The following is a 25,901-nucleotide window of genomic DNA, read 5'->3' on the forward strand; positions in this document are numbered from 1 at the left end:
GGAAGCACGTGGCCGGACGGCGGGGCCAGGCCGCCGCCACTTCCTGCTCGGCGGGTCCCGGCGCGGCCGGCGCGGAACTGCGGCACCGGGGAGCGCTGCCCGTGAGTGCTGCCACCGCCGGGGTGGAGTGGGTGGGCCGGTCAGCCAGTCAGCCTGTCTGTCTGTCTGTCTGTCAGTCGGTCGGTCATTCAGTCAGTCAGTCCTCCCGCCCGCCCGCCCGTCCCAGTACCCAGTGCTGATACCGACTGGGCTCCGGTATCGGCAGTGAGTGAGTATCGTCCGTGACTACCGGCACCCGGCCCCACCCGGTTCCGGCACCTCCCAGCCCGACCGCCACCCCTCCCTGCACGGCGGGCCCCACTCCCCGAGGCCCCGGCCCGGTTCCCCCCGGCCCGGTTTCCCCCCGGCCCGTGGCGGCTGCAGCGCAACCGCGTTCGGCCCCGGTGTCCGTGATCCTGGCCCAGCCTCCGGCTGCGGTGTGTCCCGGGCCCCTCCGGGAGCAGCCCCGGTCCCGGCGGCCCTGGAGTTCCGGAGCAGGCTCTGCGTGTGCCCGACCCGCTCCGCCGCCGGTGCTGGGGTGTGCGTTCCTCCCTTTCCCCGGGATGTTCCTCCCCTTCCCCGGATCCCCAGTCCCCAGCTGTTCCCACTCACCAGGCACATGCAGCCCTAGGACCCCAGGAAAAGCATGTTACTCTTAAACATGATCAGCAAAGTGCCTGTGGGAAGAAAAAAGTCTTCAGAAAGGCCTGAAGTGAACGTGAAATGTTTTGTTGTTTTCCAGGGTTCAGGCGTGGAAGAGATATTCCCGTGGTCTCTTGAAGGTATAGCTGCTGCTAGAAAATGCTGTCTTGTTCTCCAGAGCTTTGCTTCTCTCTTTGCACCTCATTCAAAGAAACTCCAGAGCAGTTGTGTCTCCTCAAACAGCAAATGGGAGAAGGATGGTGTTTGCATCTCAGTATTTAGCCAAAAATTGCTCTTAGATCACAGAAAATGGGGGCAGAGGCAGCTCCCAGCCCTCCTCCTGACCCTTTTCCATGTTCCTTTGCAGGGGCTTCTGCACTGCAGGAGGGGCAGCCACAGGTGACTGCGGCTGCAGCCTCACCTGGGCAGTAGGTGAGGGCTGTGCCTTTCTCACCTGCTCTGAGAGCCACCTGTGAGGCACAGCCAGGTTAGAATCACATCAGGCACAGAAACAGAGCAGGGGAAGAAAAACAGTCTCTGACAGTGGCCTCTGTGAATAAATATATCTTTGGGTAGGTTTTCATAAATACATTTAGGTTTGATGTTTTCATACCTTCTCAGGTGTGATTTCCATTGCAGTCATGAGCTCCATGGTGATAATTTTCTCATGGAATCCAGGCAGTGCAGGGTGCAAAAGCAGCTGAAGCGAAAGGTTTCATTCACATGCTGTGTAAGGTTTAAATTCTTTGTCAGTTTCACACTGTCTATGCCCCTGCAGTGTCTGAGCAGTCTGAAACATCAGGCAGTCTATGTACCACAAATGGAACTAAATTAAAGCTGGCTCCTACTCTCCTGGTGTCTGACCCTGTGTTTAGATGGGCAGCATGGTGATTTCCTTGGAAGGAAATCCCTTTTTTTCTTTCCTGTTTTTTCTTTCCCCTTTTGTTGGTGCAGTCTGTAACAGCCTAACAACAGGGGTGTGTCTTGCTTTCCAAGGCAGTAGAGAGCATGTGTGCTTCTCTGTTCTCAGTTATCCAAAAGGGTTAGATTTGACAGTGGAGATTGAGCAGAGAATGATAAATAAGGAAATCTTTGGCACTCGCTGATGGGGTGTGCAGTGGAAGAAGTAATCTCTGTGTTTGAGTTTGCCTTTAGAAGTTTTTAAGAATTCTCAGTGTTTGAAGCTGAGCACGGCGAGCTCTGGAAGCTGTTGGAAGCCAGGAGAGCAGGAGCAGCAGGAGTGCTGGAGGGCAGCAGGGGCAGGGAGGGTCGAGGCAGGTGAGCAGGAATGGCACAGCATGGACTGCCCTGAGCCTCTTACTTCAGAGTGCCTTCTGCAGATGGGTGAGCCCTGAGCACCCCAAACCCTTCTGGGATTTTGGCTGAGTGTTCTAATTAACTTGTTTGTTGTTTCTTGTGTGTTGGCCTTGCTCTTCCTCCCTGCTTTGAGTTGCCAGTGGCACCTCCCTTTGACTGCCTGGTGCTGCTGCCACTCCTGGTGCTGCATCACATGTGGGATGTCAGGTTTCTGTGGCTCAGATGAAAAATGCTGGCAAGCAGTGTTTGAAAATGATCCCTGTGTTGCCAACTGCAGCCATTTGCAGTTTTGTTAATGGCTAGAAGGAGCTCAGCTGTCTGTGATTTTTTACTTTTAACATTGGTAGCCCTTTAGTTGAACTTGAAGATGGTCCTTACTGCATGAGGCAGTCGGGTGCTTTTGAGGAAGGTGGGGCCCTGGGTTCAGGTAGGAGTGCAGTTCCTCTTGGTAGAGGGATGGGGTTCTCCTGTTGCCAGGGGTTTGAAGTTTGGGTTTGTTTTTTTTAATTAAGGTAATCTAGTTCCAAAGTAGGATGTGTCAGTGTGCTGTTGCTCCCTGCAGCCTGTCAAATCAGGTAGTCTTTGCAGGGCCAATATTTTTTATGTGTTCTGCACACTCAGGTGGGAGGAGTGTCTTTATGAAAATGTCCACCTGGAACCAAGATGCTTGGAACACAAGCCCTGTGAGGAACGTTTGAAGGAGCTGGGGCTGTTGAGCCTGGAGAAGAGGAGGCTCAGAGGTGCCCTTATTGCTCTCTGCACCTTCCTGAAGGGAGGTTGTAGACAGGTGGGGTTGGTCTCCTCCACAGGGCAACACTGACAGAACCAGAGGACACAGTCTCAAGCTACAGCAAGGAAGGTACAGGTTGGATATTAGGAAGAAATAAATAAAGTACTGGAATGCTCTTCCCAGGGAGGGGTAGAATCACCATCTCTGGATGTGTTTAAAAAAAGACTGGACATGGCACTTGGTGCTATAGTCTGGTTGAGGTGTGAGGGCACAGATTAGACTTGATGATCTTGGAGGTCTCTTCCAACCTCATCATTCTGTGATTCTGTGAAGATAGGTGTGGCACTTGGAGGTGAGCACAGCTGAGAGTACAAGGACCCTGGGGTCCTTTCCAGCCAAAACCCTGCTGTGGTTCAGTGGAAAGGAATGTTTGCCCATAGTGTAAACTTTTCACTGGCAGAAGGAAAGGTGAAGTTGCAGTCAGGTCCTTCTCTGAGTTACCTGTATGAACTCAGTGAGAGACTGCTTCAGCTTGCCAGTCTGGAAAACAGCAGGACTTTGCTGAGCTTCTCTCCCCTGTCCTTGAGGCTGTGTGTGTCTGCTTTGCTGTGGGATGGCTGTTTGCCTTTCCTGAAGAGGAAGGGCATGGCTGTGGCCTGAGCGTGAGGATGGTGGGCAGCAGGTTCTGTGGTGGTGCTGATGTGGGGTGTTTCTTGTTTCCCAGGTGTACATGCTGAGCAAGAGGAAGAGCCCTTCGTTGCCCCAGTCACGTGTGGAGCTGAGAGCAGGAGCAGCTTTGACCTGCTGAGCAGGATGGACCAATGTGAGTGCAGTGCTGGCTGCCTGTTTGTGCTGGGAAGTGCCCATGAGTCAGCTCTCTGGATGCCTGGGAGACACCAGGGCTGTGCAGCTGCAAGTTTTTAGCAGTGGTCACTGCTCACCGTGTGTGACTTTATCCACTGGGGACAGAAGGGGAGGAAGGAGTACTTGGATTCTGTTTTGGAGCTCACTAAAAACACAGCCTCTTCAGGAGGATTTGTTACTTTCCTACATTGCTGAAGGCCTCTTCTCACACCTCATAAGCACATGTTAATATTGGGAATGTACTTGATTGGAGCTCTGGTCTTGCTGTGTGGATAGGAACAGGCTCCAACCTGTTTGAAACAGGGACCCTGTGTGAAGTTGACAAAAATGTTGAAGTTTGGGGCCTTCATTTGGTCTGTTAGATGTTTTTCTAACTACAGCCATTCAGGTGCCATTGTACTTCTTCCTTTCTGCAGCATCTAAAGCTAGGTAGTGGTGTAAAGTAGGTTTGTTGTCTCTAGTTACCACCTTGTACTTTCATATATTTAGCATATTAGTTGTTGTGTTTACTTAGGAACCTGAGTAAGAGTAGAGAGCCTTCTTAATGGGAACCTTTGGGTTCTTTAAATACCATCATCACACAAGTTACATCTGTACAAAGCTCACAAATCTGAGTTTTCCTATGTGTGTGCAACTAAGTGGATTTAAACAGTACCATGCAACTCTTCTTCACCAGCCAGAAAGCTGAACTTCATCTGGCAGTTCTCATGTCTAGAAAAAGCTGTATGAATTCCGTGGGAGTAACTAATGTAGAAATACAAGGACGTGTCCCATGTCCTGTACTCTTGCTTGGTGTGATCGTGACCTCAGAGTGAGGCAGTCTCTCAGGGAGGCAGGGTGGCTTTGGAACGTCCCTGTATTACCAGTCTTGCAAGGGAGCAGGCTGTGAGCTGTGAGCACACTCGCCCTTGGGCTGGCATCACGGGACAGCTGAGGTGGGAGGGAGCCTCTGGCAGATTCAGCCCTGATTTAAAGCAGAGTGACCTGGAGCCTTTTGCTCAGGGCTGTGCCTAGCTGAGGTTTGAAGGTCCTCAAGAATGAAGGCTCCGGAGCCTTTCTGGGCAACAGAGTTACATTTAAGTGAAATTCCCTGTAATTTGTTATTTTGTGGCCATTCCCTTTCAAGTTCTTGCTGGGCAGTACTGTGGTGGTTCTGTCTTGTTTATTCCCTGTGCCCCTGGTGTTTGTGAGCAGGATAAATCCTTCTGAGCTTCCCCTCCCTGTGCAGTAGCAGCCCCAGCTTGACCTTCTAGGACACGTGTTCCAATCCCTTAATGGTTTTATGGCTCCTCGTTGCACTCACTCCAGTCTGGAGAGCCCGAGCAGTTCCCAGCACTCTGGGTGTGGTCCGTGAGCGGCCTGATGACCTCCCTGGTGTGGGAGGGGAGACCTCAGTAATTGCCCCTTCAGAGGCCAAAGCAGTTGGGCTGGAGTAGTAGTATTATGGTTGATGCAAATGCGTCCTTAAGTAGCTTTTGCTGTTCCGCATTGGAGCACAGGTGGCTGTTAAATCTGCTCAGTTTGATGGTCTGTGTGCAGAGCTCTACGACTCACCTGAGCAATTTCAACACCAAAGGTATCACTTGAAGGCTTATTTTGGACATATGACCATTCTGATTTAACCATTTGATTTTTTGTAGACTCAGACTCTTCACTTTCCAGAATATTTACTGGGTATGATGATCCTGAGAGCAATGAAGTGTACGAAGATGAACTTTATCTCGAGGAGTCATCCAGTGAGGAGAGTATTGATAGTGAGGTGGAGTTTCATCTCTATAGCCAGATCCACTATTCCCAGGATCTTGGAGAAGTCAGCACGCTGGAAATGGATGAAGAAGCTGATGCTGGAGAAGTCATGGGTGAAAGTTCAGGTCTAGCTGAGAAACAGGGTGAAGATGAGAACCTCACTGAGCTCACTGATGGTGGCACTCAGCTTTCAGATGAGCCCGAGGTCATTGTCCTGTCTGACACCCCAGAGGAAGAGAGCATCTACAAAAGCAAGGCAAAGAAGTCAAGATGCTCCTCCTCAGTTCTGGGTAAAACACACACCCGCCCGGTGTCCTCCACGCCAAATCACACCAAAGCTGCTGGATGTAGCGCCCCGTGCCTCCCTGAACCTGGTGTGGGCACACCAAGGAAGAGAAGCAGCCCTGGTGGGAGGCCTGCCCCAGTCCTTTCTGCTGGACCCGAAGGCCCCCAGGACGTGCTGGTGATAGACAACAGCTCGGAGGAGGAGGGGAGCCTGATGTCTGACGGCGAGGACATCGAGAGCTGGATGCTCCTGGGAGCTGGTGCTGATGACACGGATGGAGACATCATGCTGAACCTCGAGGGCTGTGCCTCTCCTGCCACGAAAGGTCAGTGCTTTTATTGGCTTGTTGGTTCTTGTGTGGGGACAGCAGTTTGTCTGCAGTGACACTGATGCCAGTATTGAAAGATGAACAGAAAGCAAATGAGTTCATGGCAAAGCTGTGGTAAATGAAATGGTCATTATTTGTTCCATTTCAATACCTTTATTTCAGCAGCATGGCATGCAGAAGGAAAAACCGCATTTTTCCTGGTAGAAATTTAGAAGTAATATCAGAGTGGTTTATACTGTGAGCTTTTCAACCTTGCCATGTATTTTGTGTTTCTGAGGGTGTATAAGAAGTTACTGTGTGCCAGAGCAGAGACCTTTCAGCTCAGGACAAGGGTGAGCTGTAACAGGAAGGAGGCAAGGGGCAGAGGGATGACCTGAGCATTTCCCCTGCCTGAATTCAGCAGGTGACTGCCCCCTCAGCACTCTTTACAGTTTGGGCTGTTCATCTGAAGTTGTCTGACTCTTCTCATGTGGATTCTGCCCTGAACCCAGAGAGGTTTTTCCCCAGCCCCTGAAGTCTGACACTGTGGTGTTTTGATAAAGGCTCCTCCCCATTACAGCAAAGAAGGCCCTGAAGGTGGTGGTCAGTGCCACAGAGTTTGAGCAGGTGTCTGTAATAACCATGGTGTGTAACACTCACTGTCACCAGCAGCTGCAAACTCTGCTGGGTGATCAGCCACGATTTCCTCTTGCTCACTGCACAAAGGCCATTACTGGGAACAGCATCCCCCCTGCCAGGTTGAGGGAAATCATGACCCAGACAAAGGCTGGAGAAAGAAATAAAGAAGTTTATAAATGAAGTGAAATAGACTGTTCTTTGAAAGAAGCTAAAAAACTATGTTTGCCAGACTTTATTTGGTGCGCATGTGAGTGAGGAGGTTTTGCATGGCATGGAGCATTCTGTGACCCTGGTCTGCAGGCTGACTTCAGTGGGGTATTTTGTTAGAGTGTCTATAAACAGTGCTGCTGGTTGGCTGCTGCACTATTTGGGAGGAAAGAGTGAGGCATAGGCTTTGCCTTCTTTGATGAAACACGTATTTCAGGGCCATAAATGTTTGATACCCTTCTGCTGGAGTTATGTGTGTTTTTGCATAGCTTAGCGCAGTTTGTGGCTGCACAGACTTGTACATGAAGCACTCTGTCACTGCATCAGAGGCCCTAATAACCACACCATGTTTGGAATTCATGTAGTTTTTTTCTCCTTACAAATCTTTTGAAAGTTTCTAAGAATTGCCTTTCAGGTGTGCCAGTGCTGGCTGAGGGGGCTGTTAAAAATCAAATGGATGTTTGGTACCAGGGGGCAGTTTTTGCTAACTTATGCCATGTTTTTGTGACAAACATTGTCATGTTTCTGGTTCATAGTGAATGTTGGCAATAAGCAAGCCACACACAGAGCAGATAGCAGGGCTAGAATTTCCCTGCACTGTGTGAATGGGTCACACTGGTCAGAACTACAATTGTTTTGTAGAGTGGAGAGAATATGAACAGTTTTAATGGGCAGTCAAAGGCAGTCATACGAGTCATAAATACACCTGCTCTTCTCCTGCTCTGGTTCTGTTCTCAACAGTGGGCCAGAACTTTCTCCAAACTCTTCCAGATTCTGGTGGATGGAATTCAAGTGACTCTGGTGCACAAAAGTTTGGTTTAGCTGCTCCTTTTCTAACACACACCTTGATATGCATGCAAAGACATAGACTTAGGATAAACTGTGTTGTAGGTATATGTGTTCAATGAAAAACCAAAACAGCATCAAAATAGTTGTAGGGAAGAGAAGCCATGAATGTTCCTAGTGTACAATAACTGTTATTTGTTTGCTGGGCTTGTGTCTCTCATCCTATGGACAATAATATGTAACTTGTCTAACAGAAAGTGTCCTTGCCCATATCTGGGATTTGGAGCAAGGTGATCTTCAAGGCCTCTTGGAGCCAAAACCATTCTGGGATTTTGCAATTCTATAAATGAGTCTGCTGAAACATGAGTATAAAAATTTTCAGTTCAAAGAAATGTATTTTAAAAATATGTGTATTGGCAAATTACCCTCTCAGAGATATTCTCTGCTCCTTCATTTAAAATATTTTGGGACATGCGGAGTTGTGTTTTCAGGGTTTCTAGGGAATGAGAGAGGTGTTTTGGTGACAACACTGTATATAGATTACAACTTTGGGGCCTGTGGCGTATCAGTAGGTATGACCCTAGTGTGTAAGAGCTCAGGAGGCTTTGCCTTCTCCCCCGGAGCTGTCTGTGAGTGGCCGTTGGACTGACCTCCTGTGACAGCGCTGTGGTGTTCAGAGTCCCATTTGCTTCCTGTGGAAAAGGGAACTGGAATGTGAGCAGTCCTCTGGCGGTGAGAGCAGCCCGTTGTGTCACTCATTGGATGAGTCTGTCTTGACATCCAAGTCCCTGAGCAGAGCTGCTGGGCTTCCACTGCGTCAGAGCAGCTCCTGAAGGGAGGGAATGGAGCCCATCTCCTTGTTCTGCTCACTCGCCCAACCTGCTCTTGTCTAACAACCCTCTTATTTCAATATTCCCTGTAAACAAGTGATGCTGTCCTGGTGCCTCTAGTGCTCAGAGAGCCTGTCCCCTCCGCAGCTCCCCAGCTCCAGTGCCAGCATCAGTGGTGAGGGAAGGAGATGGAGCTTGCCTGTGGGGCATGAGCCCTGGGTACTGGTGGCAGATCAAGGTTTACCTGCTGCTCCTCACCTGTCATCTATGGGTTTGTGGCCGGCCCGTGAGTGTTCCATGCGCAGATGGGAGTCTTCCCTCCCCTCTTCCCTGCTTCCTTCCCCATGGTCTTAGGTGCCTGTCAGCTTTTGGTTTTGCTTGTCTAATACCACACTAAGCCGCAGCCTATTTTTGCCTGCATTTCTGTAAAATTCCTGTTTTCCCTGCCAAAAGGCAGGACCGGGTACCTGTGTGTCCCCACCTGTGGGTGGTTTTCCTCGTGTGACTGTCAGAAACTGCCTGATGATGCTGCTGGCTGCTGTGCTTACAGGGTCCTACCTTCTTCCAGGGTGTTTAAAAAAAATGCTAAATCAGCAAATCTAGGTCTGTGGTATAATCTACACTCTTTATTTTATTTAAAGTCTAGGAGTCCATAATAAAGGGTGCAAAAGGAACCATTACAAACTGTGCTGTGCACTATTGCAGAGAATTCATTTCCAGTATCAGAGTTTCCATGTCTTTAGAGGAGTGTTCTCCCCTCCCACCCTTCTCTCTGCTTTGCAGTAAGAGTTTATATGATAAGAACGTTAATCTCCTGTAGTTGGAAGTCTTTCATCCATTTCTTCATTAAAACCTTCATTTTAACATATTTCTTCTTCCATGAATGGCTGCAATCCTAATCTCTCTCTCTCTTTTTTTTTTCTTTTTTTTTTCTTTTTCTTTTTTTTTCTTTTTTTTTCCTTTTTTTTTTTTTTTTTTTTTTTTTGGGAAAGACAGCTTTCAGAGCTGCAGCATTGATGTCCGGCCACTAAGGGGTACAAAAAGCAGTTTATCTTCTCTCTGTTATGTCCTTTGCCTGCCTGGCCCCTTTCTCAGAGACTGGGTGTGAGTATGATAGCACTCTGGGCTTGGCAACTTTGTGTAGCTGTGTGGCTGCTTCTGACTCCAAAGAACACATGTAAAATGAAAGGGAGAAAAAAAGAAGCGTGTTTGAACATGTAGTGAATGAAAACATAACAATATGCCTAAAATGGAAAGGAAAATTAATTTGAAAGCATTTAATTTTTGCCTCTTCCCTAGGAAATAATATAGGAAGGAGTCTTCTGTTTAGTGGCAGTAACTGCAGCTTATGGAGTCAGAATGGAAATAGCAGTCTCCAATAAATCTGACTTAATTTTTATCTCTGTCAAAAAGGAAATTCCTTTTGTGAACTATCAGTGTTTGAAATGGCTTCCTCTAGACCTTGATCTTAAATTTACCTTAACTGTGGGGCACTTCAGAAACTACAAAAAAATCTGAGCACATTTGTATTTCTTTTCTCTGTGTTCTGTTATTCAAATCCCTCAGTTTGTTTCTAAATGGTGAAAAGGTGTAAGCTTGCAACAAAATACAATGAGTTGTGCTTTGCTTCTTTTCCCTGACAGCTGCTTTTGAATGTGACCTTTGCATTCTACAGTATGTTTTTGTTCTGGAGTCTTGTGATTTGTAGCAACAACTTATTTTTTTCCTGCCATATTTTTTTCCTACCTACTTATTTTTTTTCCTACCATTTTTCCTACCATTTGGTAGTCATACCAAAAATGACTACCATAAATTTTTCATTTTTCTAGGCCAGATAAGTGCTCTGTATAGAATCACACTTCCCTTTGCTTGTTGGGTACCCAAGTTGTGGAATCACTGGGTTCAATCTCAAGCAAAGTTGCTTTCAGAAGTAAAAAGATTTCCAGGTGGAAATTTCTTCCACAATCAAAATATTTTTGTTGTTAATAGCTAGACGTGTTTCCACTGATATGTAGAGGTTTGTGCTGTGTTTCCTGAAGGCAGCAGGGCTCCGTGGTGCGATGCGTGTGCCAGCTGCAGTGTCACCAGAGCCCAGAGCAGGGATTTGTGCCCTGGTGGCTTTGCGGTGGCTCTGGGCTGTGTCTGGCTGCTGCTCTGGAAGCCACACGCGCTGGCTGCACCCTTGTTCCTGCTCCAGGGGTGGCCTCAGCCCCTGTCACTGCCTGGAGCTCCAGGAGCCTCCCAAGCCAGCTGATGGGGAGGCACACAGGAGAGGTGTGTGTCTCTGAAATCCATGGTTTTAGCAGCATGTGCTGGGTGCTGTGCTGGTGTGGCTGCGTGCATGGGGGCTGACACAGAGCAGGGCCAGGCCACGCTGTCCCAGGCCAGCACAGGGCTCCTGCTGTCTCTGCCCGTGCCCACAGAGCCAGGGCTGGGCTGGGTCCCCTTGGAGGGAGGCACAACTGAGTCACAGGCAGCAGAGCCCCTTCCCGTGCTGCTGAACCCCTCTGTGGCTGCTTCTCCCTGCTGAGCCCCGTGATCTGGGGGGTTTTCCTGGGCTTTGGGGGGTTTTCTTCTCACTTGTGTTTGCTGGAGCCCTGCCGTCATGGAAATGTGGTGGGAGTGGTTTGTGCATGAGTTCCTGCAGCAGAACGCACCCCGGAGCGGGGGGGAGTCAGCAGTGGGAATCCACCTACCCCTCCGAAGATACACCACATGCATATGGATATTTTGATTAAAGAAAAAATCTTAATCTTCTTCGCCATGTTATGTGGATACACTCGAATCTCTTGATTATTTAACAAAAAAAATTAATAAAACTAATAAAGTTCCTTTGCAAATCCAAAGAGATCGAGGCTAAGCACATCCTGCAACCTGAGCAGCCCCTTGTATCTGTTCAGACTCCGTCACTGCTGTGGACCTGGCTCTCATTTACATTTCCTCTGGCTTGGGATTGCTGACTAGGTTTTCTGCAAGAGTGCCCATGGTTACATGGTCATATATTCTGTGTGACTTTTTTTTCACTTTTCCCACCTTTTTTTTTCCTCTGTTTTGGTGCTAGTTATAAGGGGATTTCCCACCCTTCTGTTATCTGTTTGATATTTCTTCCTTGTCCCTATTTCTTTGGGTTTCTTACGGGTGATAACAAACTGTCACACTACAACTGAATTTTTGAATGCTGATGGGAAACTGATTTAATCCTTTTGAAGGAGAAGCTCTAGGTGTTAAAACAATTAAAAAGTGCAGTAGAGACTATACTGGATACAGAGGACATAGGGAAAAAGTGAAGTTTGGGGTGAGCAGCAAGGTGTAAGGGGACAGAGATCTGACCCTGCACCCTGCAACACCTCTGCAGTGATGTGTGGTCACTGCTGTCACTCTAAAACTGCAGGAAATGCAGAAGGGGCTCCTCAGGCTGCTGCAGCACTCGTGCATGGTCAGGTACACACATTCCTGTGGCACAGGCTGGCAAGGCCTGGGCAGATGGCAGTGGTGGTCTTTATAGTCTGTAATGTGTATAACTGGTATTTCCAGAGCTCATCTTGGTGGGTGCTGTGTGTTGTGACTGTATCCCACACAGAACAGCCCTGCCCCGAGGGCCTTTGCCAGGGCAGGATGGTGACTGCAGGGGACACGTGCTGAGCGTGGGTGCACACTCCAGCTCCTCTGCTCAGGGCCCCCAGCACTCCCTGCACAATTCCCCACCAGCATGACAGGTTTTGTAATCGTGGGATTTGGGTTTGAGCTGTTTCTTTTTACCTGGCAATGTTGAGCAGTGGCCACGTTTCCCACCTGCCAGGCTCAGCCTCTCCTCTCCCTGGTGGTGGTGTTTGACTGCTTTCCCTCTAAAGCTTTTGCTGATGTCTCTGATTTCACATAATATGTGACATTCCCAGCTATCCAGAATATGTCCTGTCAGACAATGATGTTAGCAGTGAGGAAAAAAGAAAACTGAAGCTCTCTCTCCAGTCCTGGACTTTTGTTGGTGGCTGTGGTTTGCCAAGGGTAACACGTCTCCCATGCACTGCTGAGAGCCACGTGCACAGAACCAGCTGCAGAGGTGTTTCTGTCACCAGTCTGGTGTGGTTTGGCACTGGTTTGGTGCACTCTGCCCTCAGTTTGGTGGTGTGAGTTCTGCGTGTTCCTTTGCTGCCTTGGCACAGCCTCAGGTGTGTGTGGCGATTGGTGTTCCTTTGTTCACACTTTTGGAGTGGGGATGAGGAGAATGCACTCAGAGAGCCCGAGCAGGCCCATTGGAGACAGCAGGTTGCAGTGACAGTCACAAAAGCACCTCTTTGCCCTAAGTGGGCAGATTTCAGTGCACTTTGCTGTCCTGCACTGTGCTGCGTGGGTGGTTGTGGTGTGCCTGTCCTTGCTCCGAGCCCCCGAGGCACCAGGAACAGCCAGGCATCCTCAGGACAAATCTTCCTCCATCAACTCCTTTAAAACCTCAGCAGCCAGGCCGTGAGGGGGGAGCATGGGGGAAGCTGCCAGATGCTCTTTTCGGTCTCTTTTTGAAACTCTCTGTGCATGGTGAAGCACCAGAGCTGGCCGTACCCTGCTGGAGCGGGGGCAGCGTGGCGGCCCTGCCTCCTGCTGCACTGCCCTTCCCAAGGTAAGACACCTCTGCAACGGGGGCTTGTGCTTTTGGAGCTTTACCTGCCGGGCCTGGGGAACCCTCCCTCGCTCCCCTGCAGCCAGGGGATGGGGGGCTGGCTCCCCAGCAGGGTGTGTGGGACGCAGACACTGTGTGAGCACAGGCGCATTGTGTGCGCTGCAGTGTGTGCTGCCACGGCAAGTCTGGCAGGGCAGCCTGAAGGGGGACAGGGCCCAGCTTGGAACGGTGTCAGTGGTGTCCTGTAGCCTGCCCGTGAGAGGGGCAGCAGCGTGCCCAGCCCTGGGGTCTGTGTCAGAGCCCTCAGCCAGTGACAGCCCAGCACAGAGCTGAGCTGTGCCCCGGGCTGGCTCCCAGGACACAGGCAAAGCTGGCAGCCTTTGTACTTCAGGCTGAATGGCTGTGTGCTGAGGGGATGCCCTCACCAGATTTTTAGGTACTATAACTTTTTTTGGAGTAAAAAGAGCAGAGAAGAGATCCCTCTAAGAAATCTGTGTCAGCAGTTGGAGCAGAGGGACAATTCAGCTGGCGTTGGTGCTCTGTGTGTCTCACGTTGGGATGTGCTTGTGTGACTGAGATTTTCAGAGAGCAAGCCCAAGTGTTTAAAACACACTCTTTTGTTAAAAATGAAGCCTAGAAGCCGGGCTTTGGTCACTCACGTGTGATTTTTGTAATGGTTTTTTTTTTGTTTTGAGGAGCAGCTTAGTGCAGGTGAAACAGGGCCGTTCTTGTTGTCATTTCCCTAAAAATGGAGTGATTTAGCGGTGGCTGGAGGTCACGGTCCTTTGTGTTGAGCTGTGGTTTCTCTCTCCGGATGTGGTGAGCGGGCCTGCAGGGCTGCTGCTGCAGGGCATCAGTCCCTGCCGGGCTCTGGAGGCAGCAGGGAGCCGTGGCCAGTGCTGGGGCCAGCAGGGACCCCGCAAACCGCCCTGCCCCATCTCCCTGCCCGCGCTGCTGCTCAAAGCCAGCCCGGCTGCTGCCGAGGAAAATGCTTACTGTGACAAACAGCACCGAAAATATCCTTGAAAATGCAAATGGCCTGTTTTTGAGGGGTCAGTGATGTGATTTTATGTTTTTTAACACAAATGACATGTTTGTGACGTATGTCAGTGATGTAATTTTTTTTTTTTTTTTTTTTCGGCTCACACGTGCAATCTCCAAAGGAGAAAAGCTGAAAACCGCTTTTCCCTTTTATGGAAATGCACATTTGAAAATAATTTCCCAGTGAACTTAAATAATTACAAGGAGCACATGGAATTTTAAATTTGAAAGCTTGACTAATCCTGAGTGGCTTTGTGAAGCTTGAAATCTGCAGGAATTTGAAGGAGAAAGAAGGCTATTTAGGAGCTGCATTCTTCACAAAAGAAAATTTTTCTGGTCCTACTTTATTTTAGTGTTGTAGGAAAGGCTGAAAATTTATAAGGGGTAACTTCACTGAGACTTTATTTCTTTTTAGTTTGGCAAATACCTGATCTCTTTTCCATCAGTAAGACTGAGACCATTTCTCAGTCAGTGTTCTTCCATTGCCACTCCAGGTTTTGATTTATAGGGAAGAGATTCACTCAAAAAAACAGATATAAATGGAATACATGCCCCAAAGTCCTGGTCAGAGCCTCAGAAAGTGTTCAGAGGCAAGAACAGTTCATTCAGGTGTTGCTCTTCTCTCCTGTAGTTGCTCTGAGAATATAAGCCTGAAAAGGAACAACTGGGCAGGTGGGATGGGCAGGTGAGGTTTAATATATCCAGCTGATCATTTTATTTTTTAATGTTATACTTACCATCCACAAGGAAAACATGAAAACTACTGTTAAATGTCAGTTCATTCAAGGACACAGCAAAGTATTAAAAAATGCTCTTCCAGCCTGAATGGAGGATTTCAACAGCCAGCGAGTTCTTTTCAGTTTGTTTTCTAATATTTGACTTTGTTCTTGTAATTTCAAAATGTGTTAACAAAATAAAATGCTACATGAGGCACAATTCTGTACAAAACAAATGAAAAACCAGTGTCATCAGACAATTTTTATCCAGGAAAAGAAAAAAACAAAAAGTAAGAAAATCAAAATGACATCAAGAGTTCAGTATCAGGCTGTTTTCACCCAGCCCCACACTAAAAATTATAGGTTCTAATTATTGACCAGTGTCAATAGTTAATACCTAATAAATAGAGCAGTATCTTTAATATTTACACAAATCGTAGTGTTAACATAGATCTTCAAAATAATACTTCATTGTGTCTTTCCAGAAACAAATATGCTACCTGTGTGCCTTTGATCTCTGTACACTCAAATTTTATTAAACAAAATTAATTCCTGTATATTTATTTACAGCAAAATCTTTGCTCTTTTGCATATAGTATCTCTAATTGCACAAATGCTAAATGTTTAAAATTACATTTGTTGCTTTTTCTTTGGTTTGACTCTCCCACTCCTGTTTGGTCTTTTTGTTTTCTTGTGTTGGGAAGTTTTTTTGTTTGGTGTTTTGATTTTTTTGGTTTTTTGGGGGTTTTTTTGTTTGGTTTGGTTTTTGGAGTTTTTTGTTGTTGTTGTTTGGTTTTTGTTTAGGTTTTTTTATTTGGGTGTTTTTTGGTTGTTTTTGTTTTTTTTTTTTTTGAGAGAGATTCCTTAAAATACATGATGATTACTTTAAAAATGCTAAGTAAGTTGGAAGGAAACAGAAAAATGGGAAAAATCCTTGTTTCACTACAAGTTGGGAAAAGCACAGTAATTATGTTTTTTTCCTTTAATAGGAAGGTCTCACTTTCCTTTTGTTTGGGAGTTTTGGCAACAAGTAATATTGATAGTAATTCACATAGACTTTAGCACAAGTTGCTTTGGAAACTGAAAAATTCCTGGTATGTTACATATCTTATTGGAGACGTTAAACTTCTCAGTCTCTTTAGTGCAGCCACAGGATCTGCGCTAGGAAATGTGTTTTATTGCTGAAGTGTGGTCTCAGGATGTGAGTGCTCTCTTCCCTTGGATGCTGCCCCATTTCATCCTCAGGCTTGAGCAGGAGTCCCCAGCCCCGGGAAGGAGAGGAGTGGCAGGAGTTGTGCTGGGGCCCTGTGTGTATCCACAGAGACAGAGGCAGTCCTGCTGCCCTGTCCCAGTCCTTATTTCTGACCCTGAAGGGGCAAAAACGTTGCTGGGGTTTCTCTAGTGTGCTCTTCTTTTTCTCTCTGCTTTTTCTGATTAAAAATTTATTCACCTCTTTCCGATTCTACCAGTGAGTTACAGTATCACCCCAAGTGCATTAAATGCCCTCTCCCCACCTTGCCAAAAGGTCTATAATTCTGCCTTTGAGAGTTCAAATTACACTCCTTGGCCTCTTTGCTCTGTCCCCAAAGTAATCCCCTGACATAGTTTCAAATAATGGGGAGCTCATCTTTGGAATTATGCAGGTAATACCTTTGGTGGCACATGTGATAGTTTGAAAGATACTGTCAGGTTATTATTTAATTGGAATACTGGCAATGTCATATTTTTAAATTATTCATGCTTTTTGAAAACTATGGTGAAGACTAGAAAGCAGCCAGCTGTGCAGTTGCCTTAAAATGTACATTGGTTACCACAATTAAGAAAAAAAAAAAAAGAAAGAAAAAACCAAACCAGAACCAAAAAAATCTGAATAACACACCAAAGAAGGCAGAAGAAAGAAAACAGCTATTAAATGCCATTTTGCAGGCATGAGTTATTTTCCATGGCTGATTAAAGAGCATCTCCTGAATCGTGTTGCTCGAGGATGTTCAGTGTCAGCAAATTTGAGGGTCTGTGATGTTTAGGGCTTATTGCATATGTGGGTTGCTTAAGTGTCATGCCTAAGGACAAAAGTGTGTAAATATGAAGACATCTAAATTTCACACCTTTGTGAAGCTAAACTGGTGAGTTTCCTGACAAAAGCCATTCCAGCTCAGCCTCGGGTTTTGAACACAAGAGGTCTGGGACATGGCAAGGATCTCACATTCTTACACGTATGGAAAAGCAGAAATCCAGCTCAGTCTTAGGAAGGCAGGTGTTTGTCTGGGCCCTCTCTTTCCTAACCAAAGATGACCCTGCAGTGCAGAGAACCCCTGCAGGGCAGGTGACGTTGACAGCTCGGGTGCAGGCAACCCAGAGCATGGCATCACCTCGAGAATTACCATCCCAGAGCACAGGGCATCCCCGGCGCAGCAGAGACTCCTGCCGAGGCTGCGGGGCTCTCCAGCCTTTGGAAAGAGGAAATGCGCTGGCCACGAGGCAGTAGAGTCACATAAACTCGGACAGAAGTGTGTTATTTTTGCTCACATTTTTTACCTAGATGCACTTGGTGCATTTGTGTGTGTGTGAGCGAGGGGGATGCGGAGGGTTTGCCTGTGTCTGTCTGTGGAGGCAGGGATGCTGCAGGGGCTGCGGAGCACAGGGAGCAGGCACAGCCTGGAGCCGGGGCTCAGCAGGCTCCTGCCCAGCCCGGCCGGCTCTGCTCCGGCCGGGAGCGGTGCGGGCAGCCGGCAGGAGGGGCGGCGGGGACGGCAGAGCCTCTGCGGGGACGGCAGAGCCGTTCCGGGGATCCCAGAGTCGCTCCGGGTACCCCAGAGCCGCTCCGCGCATCCCAGAGCCGCTCCGGGCATCTCAGAGCCGTCCCGGGGATCTCAGAGCCGTTCCGGGGATCCCAGAGCCGCTCCGGGCTCAGGCAGAGCCAGCGGCGCTCCCGGCCGTGTGCGGCCCCTGGCGCTCAGCTCGCCCCGCGGATACTGTGGCGGCTCTTCCGATCGCTAGGAAAAGGAAATTTGCTTATTTAATGACAGGGCTTCCTTAATTCTAGCCGAGATCCCTAACACACACTGCTAAATACCTGGTTCTATTGTTTTTTTTTTAAATCAGGAGAACAATAGGAAAACTTTGAAAAGCTTTTAATAGCAAGTATGTTTTCGGATGAAGTTAGTATGAGAAACTCACTTTAGTGACAGAAATTACAAAGGCTGAGCCTTATTTCTGGCAGTTAATTCCTCCTCTGAGGTGGGCTCTGATGAGGCCCAGGCAGCCAGAGCCCCGGTGGGATGCGCTCCTGGCGGTGTCACCTGCCCTGTGCCCCAGCGTGGTGCTGTGCTCCCGCCAGGTGTGCGCTGACTCAGAGCTGCTCGCGGTGCGCTGCTCCTCACCTGAGGAGCAGTTATCTTCAGGTGCTCCGTGTCCCGTGGGTCTGAAGCCTCCTCTTGGCTCCTGCTACTGCTGCAAGAGGAAAACGTCGTGTATGAAGGAGATTTTAGTGTGTGTCCATTTTCTTTCATTTTGGCTGTTATTTCTGGAATCCTGGCTGCCCTGCTTGAGGTGGGTCAGTACAAGTAATAATGTATAATTACAAAACACAACAGTTTCTTTTGGGTCTAATGATAGCTCAGACTATTAAATTAGTGAATTGAGTGAAGTTCTTCCTATTTCTATATTGCAGAGATCCCCTTAAACCAAATAAATTCATTGGCTTTGAGTGGTAAAAGTACTGTGCTGCTCTTTACAGGAAGAAATAATAGTGCTAAAATGATGTTCTTTTAGCCCTGGCATAACTGTGAGGTCAAAACAGACACAGTACAAAACTGTCCTCCAAAATCCTGGAAAAATATTTTCTGGTGTATTATTATAATTGAGCACAGATTCTAGCTAAAAGTCTTATTTATGATTAGTTTCCCGTCTCCACTATGGCAGATTTCCTTTAATTTGAAAAATCAAAAAGGAAGAAAAAAGAGTTCTTTTCTTTACTAACTTGAAAATTTTGCTAGCAGTTGCTTCAGTTTGAGGTTACTCAAACTTCTGTTCTGTTCCATCATTAAGGTGTCACCGAGCACTGCGCTGGTGTTTTCAGTATTAATATCCTGATTTTGGGAAGAAACCAATTTTGACACGTTAAATGCGAATGAAATTAGGGGAGATACAGAATTTAATTTACGCAGTATTTCGATGCTTGCAAATGTATTGAAGACTGGAAATTAATTGCTTGTCTTTTTAAGGGAATTTTTAGTTTTCTTGAATATGTGACCTTTCATCATCTGAATTTTAAACTTGATAGCATTTCAATGCTTTTGCAGTAATTCTGGCTAACTTCTGTTTCCTTTAAAAAAGAAATTATGTGCAAGAATAACCTTTAGTATAGTTACTAAGTTGAAGAATCAAGTATTTGGACGTTAAGCGGGGCATTTTTATAGCGAATACTTATCTCTAATAATGTTACATTAGTTTCAAAGAATATATTACAATATATCAGTGGAAGTTACCCCTAAAGAATTTTAAAATAAATGTTACTATATAGTATACCTTGTCTCAAACTCAGACATTTTCCAGGACTTGGTTCTCAACGCTGCCTGGGTGGTTCGGAGATTGATACATCTCGGCTGGTTGAGACCTGTGATGATGTTAATGTTTAGGTAGGTTAATGTTTTTTAAACCCTGAGGGGCAAAAAACCAGACGAACAAACAAAACCCACACAGGCAGCTAGCGCTAAAGAAAGAAAAAAGTACTCAGAACAATAAAACGCAATGTTCAAATTGGCCAGGCATTTAATTAATAATTGGAGCAGTGTGCAGTGAGTGCTCAGTGAGAGCAGCAGGGAGGTTTTCGCTCAGCAGAACACTCACATGTGCTCAGTTGCTGAGTTGTGTCCTCCAGATGCAGGGCTGTGCTCACCTGGCTGCACCTGGCTGCAGGGTGAGGCTGGGCGTGTCACTGCAGCAGGAGCACAGCAGTTCACAGGGGAGCATCAACACTCAGGGGCACAGCAGCGTGGCCATGGGGCACTGTTTAAAAATGGGAGTATTTGCTCCATGGTTCACCCTCCTGCAACCCCACCGCCCTGCCAGAGCCCCGGTACTGCCAAACCCTGGGAAATGGCACCTCCAGGTGTTCTGCAGGATGACCTGGGACGGCCATGTCAGTTGGCACAGGCCTGGGGAGGTTTTAATTTTTCATAGGATCACAGAATCACAGAAGGGATCCTAAAGCCCATCCTGCTCCTCTCCCTGCCATGGCAGGGACACCTCCCACTGTCCCAGGTGCTCCCAGCCCCATCCAGCCTGGCCTTGGGCACTGCCAGGGATGCAGGGGCAGCCCCAGCTGCTCTGGGCACCCTGTGCCAGGGCCTGCCCACCCTAATTCCTAATTCCCAATATCCCAGCTAACCCAGCCTTCTGTCAGCGTGAGGCTGTTTTTGATGTCCTGTTCTGAATTGTAACCCATTGTTTGTTTAAAGCTTCATGGGAGGGGTCCAGTGAAATACTCAAGCACCTCCAAAGATCCCTTCCCACCCAGGTGTCCGTGAGGTTCGCTGGCATTGTGGCTGTCCACGATGTTCCACACCAGGCAGCACTGCAGCCTGGGCCTCTGTGCTGCCTTTTCCACATTTGCTGGATTGTGAATAAAGCCCACAATGTGGTATGCTACAAATAATGTTTGTCTTCTTCTGCCTGCTTGGTATACTTAATACAGAGTGATATTAGTGAAATCAGGATCCATATTGTAACGTGTTTCTTTTTTTTTTTCAAATAATTTCTCTTAACAGGTGGACATATACTGCTTTAACTCCTTAAGATACATAAGCAGAGCTCTTTCCAAAATTTGGGCAGAATCCTTTCACCTGGCCAGTGAAGAGCTACTTTCCTCACTTAAGAAAAATAATATTTTTACCATCTTTTCAGCAGCAGTTGAAAGATATGTAAATACTGTGCTCCTTTGATGGTATTGGTATGTAAAGAGGCTCCAGAAGAGCTGGAGAAGCACCTTGTATGAGCACCTGGAGTGGCAGTGCAAGTTGAAATGGCTTCAACTGCCAGAGGGCAGGGCTGGCTGGGATCTTGGCAATGAGGAATTGTTCCCTGGCAGGGTGGGCAGGCCCTGGCACAGGGTGCCCAGAGCAGCTGGGGCTGCCCCTGCATCCCTGGCACTGCCCAAGGCCAGGCTGGACACTGGGACACTGCGAGGTGTCCCTGCCATGGCAGGGGTGGCACTGGGTCAGACCTGGGGTCTCTGTGTGGTTCTGGGGTCGCTGTGCCTGGGGCTCATGGCACAGGCTCTGGGCAGGGGCAGTGACACCATTCTCACCAGAGCACAGTGGACCAGGTGTGAGCAACAGCACTTTGAGAGCTTTTGATTGTTAAAAGCTGTGGCAGTCTCCAAACTATTGTGTTTAAAGCATAGTGATGTAAAACGACTGCATTTTTTAAAACTAACATTGGCTTTTCATAACTGTCAGCCCAGGTACACCATGCTAAAGTAACCATTAAACTTTTTGTTCTTATAGCAATAATTGTTTAGCAAACACAATAATATATGAAAATATATTGTTTATTTAATTTCTAGAGCAGAAAAAAGGAGAAATTAATAAAGGAGAAATTAATCTTAATAATCTTAATATGTAGCACATGGGGTTTGGGTGAAGAGGACAGCACAGGGGTTCAAAAAGGCATGGGAGCTTAGAGCTCTAATAATTGACAGTCCTCCAGATGTCTGCTGTCAGTTTGTGTTCATTGTGACGTAAAAAAAAATGCAGATATGCATAATTTATCAATGTCATGCACAAGACTATATGGATCTCATTTTAAAATTAAGATGAAAGATTCTCATTTCTGACACTTCTATGTAAAAAAATATTTTAGGGTGTCCCTGTCAAGGGTAGGAGCTGAAATCTGTATTTCATCTGTTTAGACAAGTGCTGCTTTTACTATGGCAGTGTTTGCACAAATAAATGTATTTTTAGTGAAGCCCTGAGTCTGGACATGGGGTATCACTGGTTTAGTGGTGAGCCAAGATGTGGAGGAGTTGGGTGGTGGGGCCCAGCATGTCTGTGGGAGCTGGAAAATGGTCTGGCTGAAAAATCACACTGCTTATTTCCTAAGATATTTCAGAGTTTTTGGTGGTCTTGCCTTTTATGTTATCATGGGAGAAATACAAGAGGGTTCCATGCTGTGCCTGGATCTCAGCATATCTGGACGTGCAACTGAGATGAGCGTGAAGCAGAGAGGAGTAACCTGTGTAAATCTGTACTGGCATCTTTGTAGGAAAGAGGTGGAGCTTATTTTTTTTTCCCTGTCACTGTTAGTGGTGTGTTCCTTAAATATGATGGATTTATGAATATGTTGAACATGTCTTTCCTTTTTTTGTCTTATTTCTGTGCCCCTGACTTGCAGGCGCAATGGCTGAACAATGAGCCGTGTGGTGTGACAGGTAAATTTCACAATTTACCTGCTGTAATGGTGTGCTCTGTGCTGCTGTTCAATCATCTCAGAATTTTACTTGCCTGATTAGTTGAGTGCAGCAGATTTTCAATTTAAATGTAACTTCATCTGCTTGATTAAAAATGTAACAGAACATTATCTGTTGCAAATAAATTTCAGAGGAAAAGATGATTTTGCCTGTTTAAAAATAACATCTGTTTATATTGGCTGGGAGCAGATGATTAATACCTCTCTAATTTCGAGGTTTACCAGTCCAGCTCACCTGTCTCTTTGCATGGATAGCTGAAATTGATGGCTGTCGGGTATAAACGTTTACCTGTTGATGTTTATTTGATGGATTTCTTTTTTAAGGATAATATAGAATCCCATCATTGGGCATTCATTTATTTGCTGCTCATCAAGATGATTGACAGTTTTGCCAGCAACAGAGGAAAAGGCTTTCCTCCCTGGCACGCACCGGCGGAATTCAGCGCTGAGTGATAAGTGCCTTGCCGGGGAGCACAGATCCCCAGATTTTTGGTTCCACTGTTTGTTTTGGGGAGCTGAGAGGAGGCTGCAGCCGGTGCTGGGTGTCTGACAGATACTGAGCGTTGCTCCTGCAGGGCTGCTGGCTTGCACAAGCCACAGGGCATCCCCAGGGCAGCTGCTCTGGCCGGAGCATCCCAGGCCAGCGCAGGGCTCTCCCGACGGCGGTGACCCCAGCACAGAGGGATCCGTGGGGCTGGCACTGTCCACAGCTGCTGTCCCCAGCCACCATCAGCCAGGGCACAGGGCATGCCAGCTGCTCCTGGCTGCCACCAGCCACTAGCCAGTCCTGGCCATCCTCAGCACGCTCCAGCCCTGCTCTGTGCCTGCTCCTCAGTGATGCCACTGCCCTGCAGCCTAGTGCTGCCGCTTCCCAGGGCTTCTCCCAGCTCCTCCATCTGAGGGTCCTGCTCTGCCTCGCTTGCATTAAAAGAAAATCCTTATATACCTAGGAGTAATAATAATAAATACAAAAAAAAAATAATATATACAAAAAGTTTATTTAGGGAATTTGTTCCTATTATGGGTAAGGAGGGATTTGTTTCTGTTACGGGTAAGGAAGTTGAAAAATTGTCAGAAGTCCAGTTTTAGGAGCTAGGAAGAAATTTCAGTGTATTTGTCTTCCCTTGACAAAGTCATGTTATCGCGTTCAGTCTGTTTTGGCTTTCGTGGAAAGTGTGTCCACCAGCCTTTCTTTCTTTCACATTTCTTAAAAGCTTAGAAAACCTGCAAATAATCATGCATTTACCCAAATAGAAGGTTTTTATCCTTTGATCTGAAGCAGGAAGGTGAAATTAATACAGCTATTTACAATAATGGAGTTGTAAAATGAAATGGATGTGGGCTTAGTAGCAAACCTAGAAAATAGATGTTAATATCATGAGGGTGAAAAGTTGTCAAAGATTTTCTTTATTAAGAAAAGGCCACTGTTTTAGATGTTTGTTATGAACATGCCAGAGGAGCAATATTTACTGTTATTACTTTACTATTTACATATTTTACTGTTCTAAAGGCTAGAATGCCGTAGGAGTCCCAGGGGTGGGAGCAGCCACAGCCCCCTGTAGAGCTGGGGGTGAGCAGGGGGCAGAGCAGGGTCAGACAGCACCACTGATGCTGGGGAGCTACTCTGCAAAGCTGTGCCCACCTCTGCACGGGGCTGTGCCCCTGTATTCCTACTGCTTCCTCCAGGTTTGGGTTTTTTAATCCAGAAATTAGATGTTACAGAAAGATCTACAGCCTCTTCATCTCACTCATCTCCTAAAGCTATGAAAAAATAATTATTTCTGTGAGAGACCAAGATGTGTTTAAATTCAATTCATATTAAGGTAGCTGAGGAAAATGCTGTAAAAGTCTTGTCTTGTCTTTGAGTGAAAGCAAACTGTGCACACCTGGGTGTCAGTGACAGAGCATCCAGGGACAGGGCCTGCAGCTCCCGCTTCTCTGCCATTTTGCTGTGGCTTGATTCCAGCCCATGCTGGGTTTGCTGTGCAGCTTACAGCTAAGGCTGCTGCTGAAGAAAGTAAATGCAGTGGTGATCCACGCTCTCCTCATGTCCACAGCTGGGTTTTGTCCCAGGCTAAGCAGTAATGCTTTTTTCCCCATTTGTTCTTCCTGAGCCTGGGCATTCCCAGCCTTTCACGACCCCATTACATTGTTCCCACAGCATAAAGTGACAACAGCTCGGCAAGGGAACTAAAACTCTGATGTCAATGTCTGTGTGTGGCTGGCAATGCCCTCCCCACATAATTCTCTGTGTCAGGGGGAGCCTCCCTTCCTCACAAACCAGATGTGGTACACAAGTTACCTGTGGAGTTGGTTTTTCTTTCCTGCTGCTGTAACATTTTGTAAAACTCACATCAAAAGTTCATTTCTTTTCCGGTGTTTTTTAAATTGTCAAATGCACATGTAAAAGTCAGTCTATTACCAGATTGATCCTTCTGTCTTTGAAGTTGGCACCAAAACCAATTCTCCCCTCCCAGCTGTGGCATCTCCCTCAAACACACCTCACTTCCAGACAAATACAGTCCTGAATTAGGAGAGCAGCCCTTTGTGTTCAGCTTTTCCTTTGGCATGTTTTCAGGAATTTTTGGTGTATATTAACACACATGTGAATAATATAATTCCCCTAAATATGTAGGTTTGTTAACACACAGCCTTGATACCACCAGAGGCTTCCGTGTTTGTCAGCTCGAGACATGAATGTCTTTTACTGGGCACCTCTGTGAACATAGCAAATCACGTCCACTTTGGAGAAAAACCCTTTCTTTTTGAATTGCCATTTGTTTTGTATTGTTTTACCCTCTGTATAGTAAATACAGAGGAGTTCTGTGTGCTGGGCATGTAAATAAACCTGTTAGGTTTGGGGGTTTTTAGTATAGTCTATTTCTCTTTATTATATATGAGTGAAAGGGTTATTGTATTTTCAGATCTAGAAGCTCAAGACTAATCCAGGCTGCGTGGAAAACAAGGGGGTGTACTTCAGAGGATTTGCTGGAGTTGGGCTATTGTTGGTCGCAAAACACAGCCTCAATGGGCCTAGATGACCTCATCTTTTGCTGCCTGCTAATCCACCACCTCCATTTTCACCATGTCTCAGAAAAGTTTATTTAAGGAGACTTGCCGTGGAATAATAGCTGACGCTTTGCATAAGTCATAAAGTCAAAGTTAAACAAGTACATCTGTGTTGTACATTGTGTACTGAACACTGAAGGAAGAAACTTCAAAATTTGCCATTGGACTAGATTTTTATAATAATGCTTTAATTTTACAGGGTGACAGTAAAGCATAAAGCAGCCTCATGCAGTCCATAACCAGCATTTCTGTTTAGTATCTGTGGGTCACTTGTCAGGTTTTGAAATGCAGGTACTTTGAGTCAAGGCTAGGAAAACAGGAGCTGCCTTTGAGTGGGATCTGCTTCCCTGTGTGCTCACACCTCTGCCCCAGCCCTGGAAGTGTTCAGGGCTGGGTTGGATGGGGCATGGAGGAGTCTCATCTAGGGCAAGGTGTCCACGCCCGTGACACGGAGATTGATTTGGAGAAGCTTCAAGGTCCCTCCCAACCCAATCCATTGCATTATTCAATGTTTCTGTGGTCCATGAATCTGCCACTCATGTCAGAACCCTCCAGACCCGTGTCACAGCTATGACTGAGCATAACCAGGTTGTTCTTCAG

General features: G+C 46.9%; 1 protein-coding gene across 2 annotated transcripts in view; it reads left to right on the top strand.

Annotated features, from left to right (window-relative positions):
- The first annotated feature begins 23 nt into the window (after positions 1-23).
- ZCCHC7 (zinc finger CCHC-type containing 7) overlaps positions 24-25,901 on the top strand; it is a 93,881-nt gene continuing 68,003 nt past the window's right edge. Inside the window, exons 1-4 of one of the 2 annotated variants that reach the window (XM_054652361.2) lie at positions 24-101; positions 782-821; positions 3,453-3,551; positions 5,233-5,949. In XM_054652361.2, the coding sequence (XP_054508336.2) occupies positions 3,542-3,551; positions 5,233-5,949 (727 nt within the window). In that variant the 5' untranslated portion in view covers positions 24-101; positions 782-821; positions 3,453-3,541. Of the gene's footprint in view, positions 102-185; positions 269-781; positions 822-3,452; positions 3,552-5,232; positions 5,950-25,901 lie in introns of those variants that run through there. The other variant, XM_077171489.1, reaches the window with a different exon arrangement.

The sequence above is a fragment of the Agelaius phoeniceus genome, chromosome Z (assembly GCF_051311805.1).
Source record: "Agelaius phoeniceus isolate bAgePho1 chromosome Z, bAgePho1.hap1, whole genome shotgun sequence".
In the NCBI taxonomy this organism is placed as follows: domain Eukaryota; kingdom Metazoa; phylum Chordata; class Aves; order Passeriformes; family Icteridae; genus Agelaius; species Agelaius phoeniceus.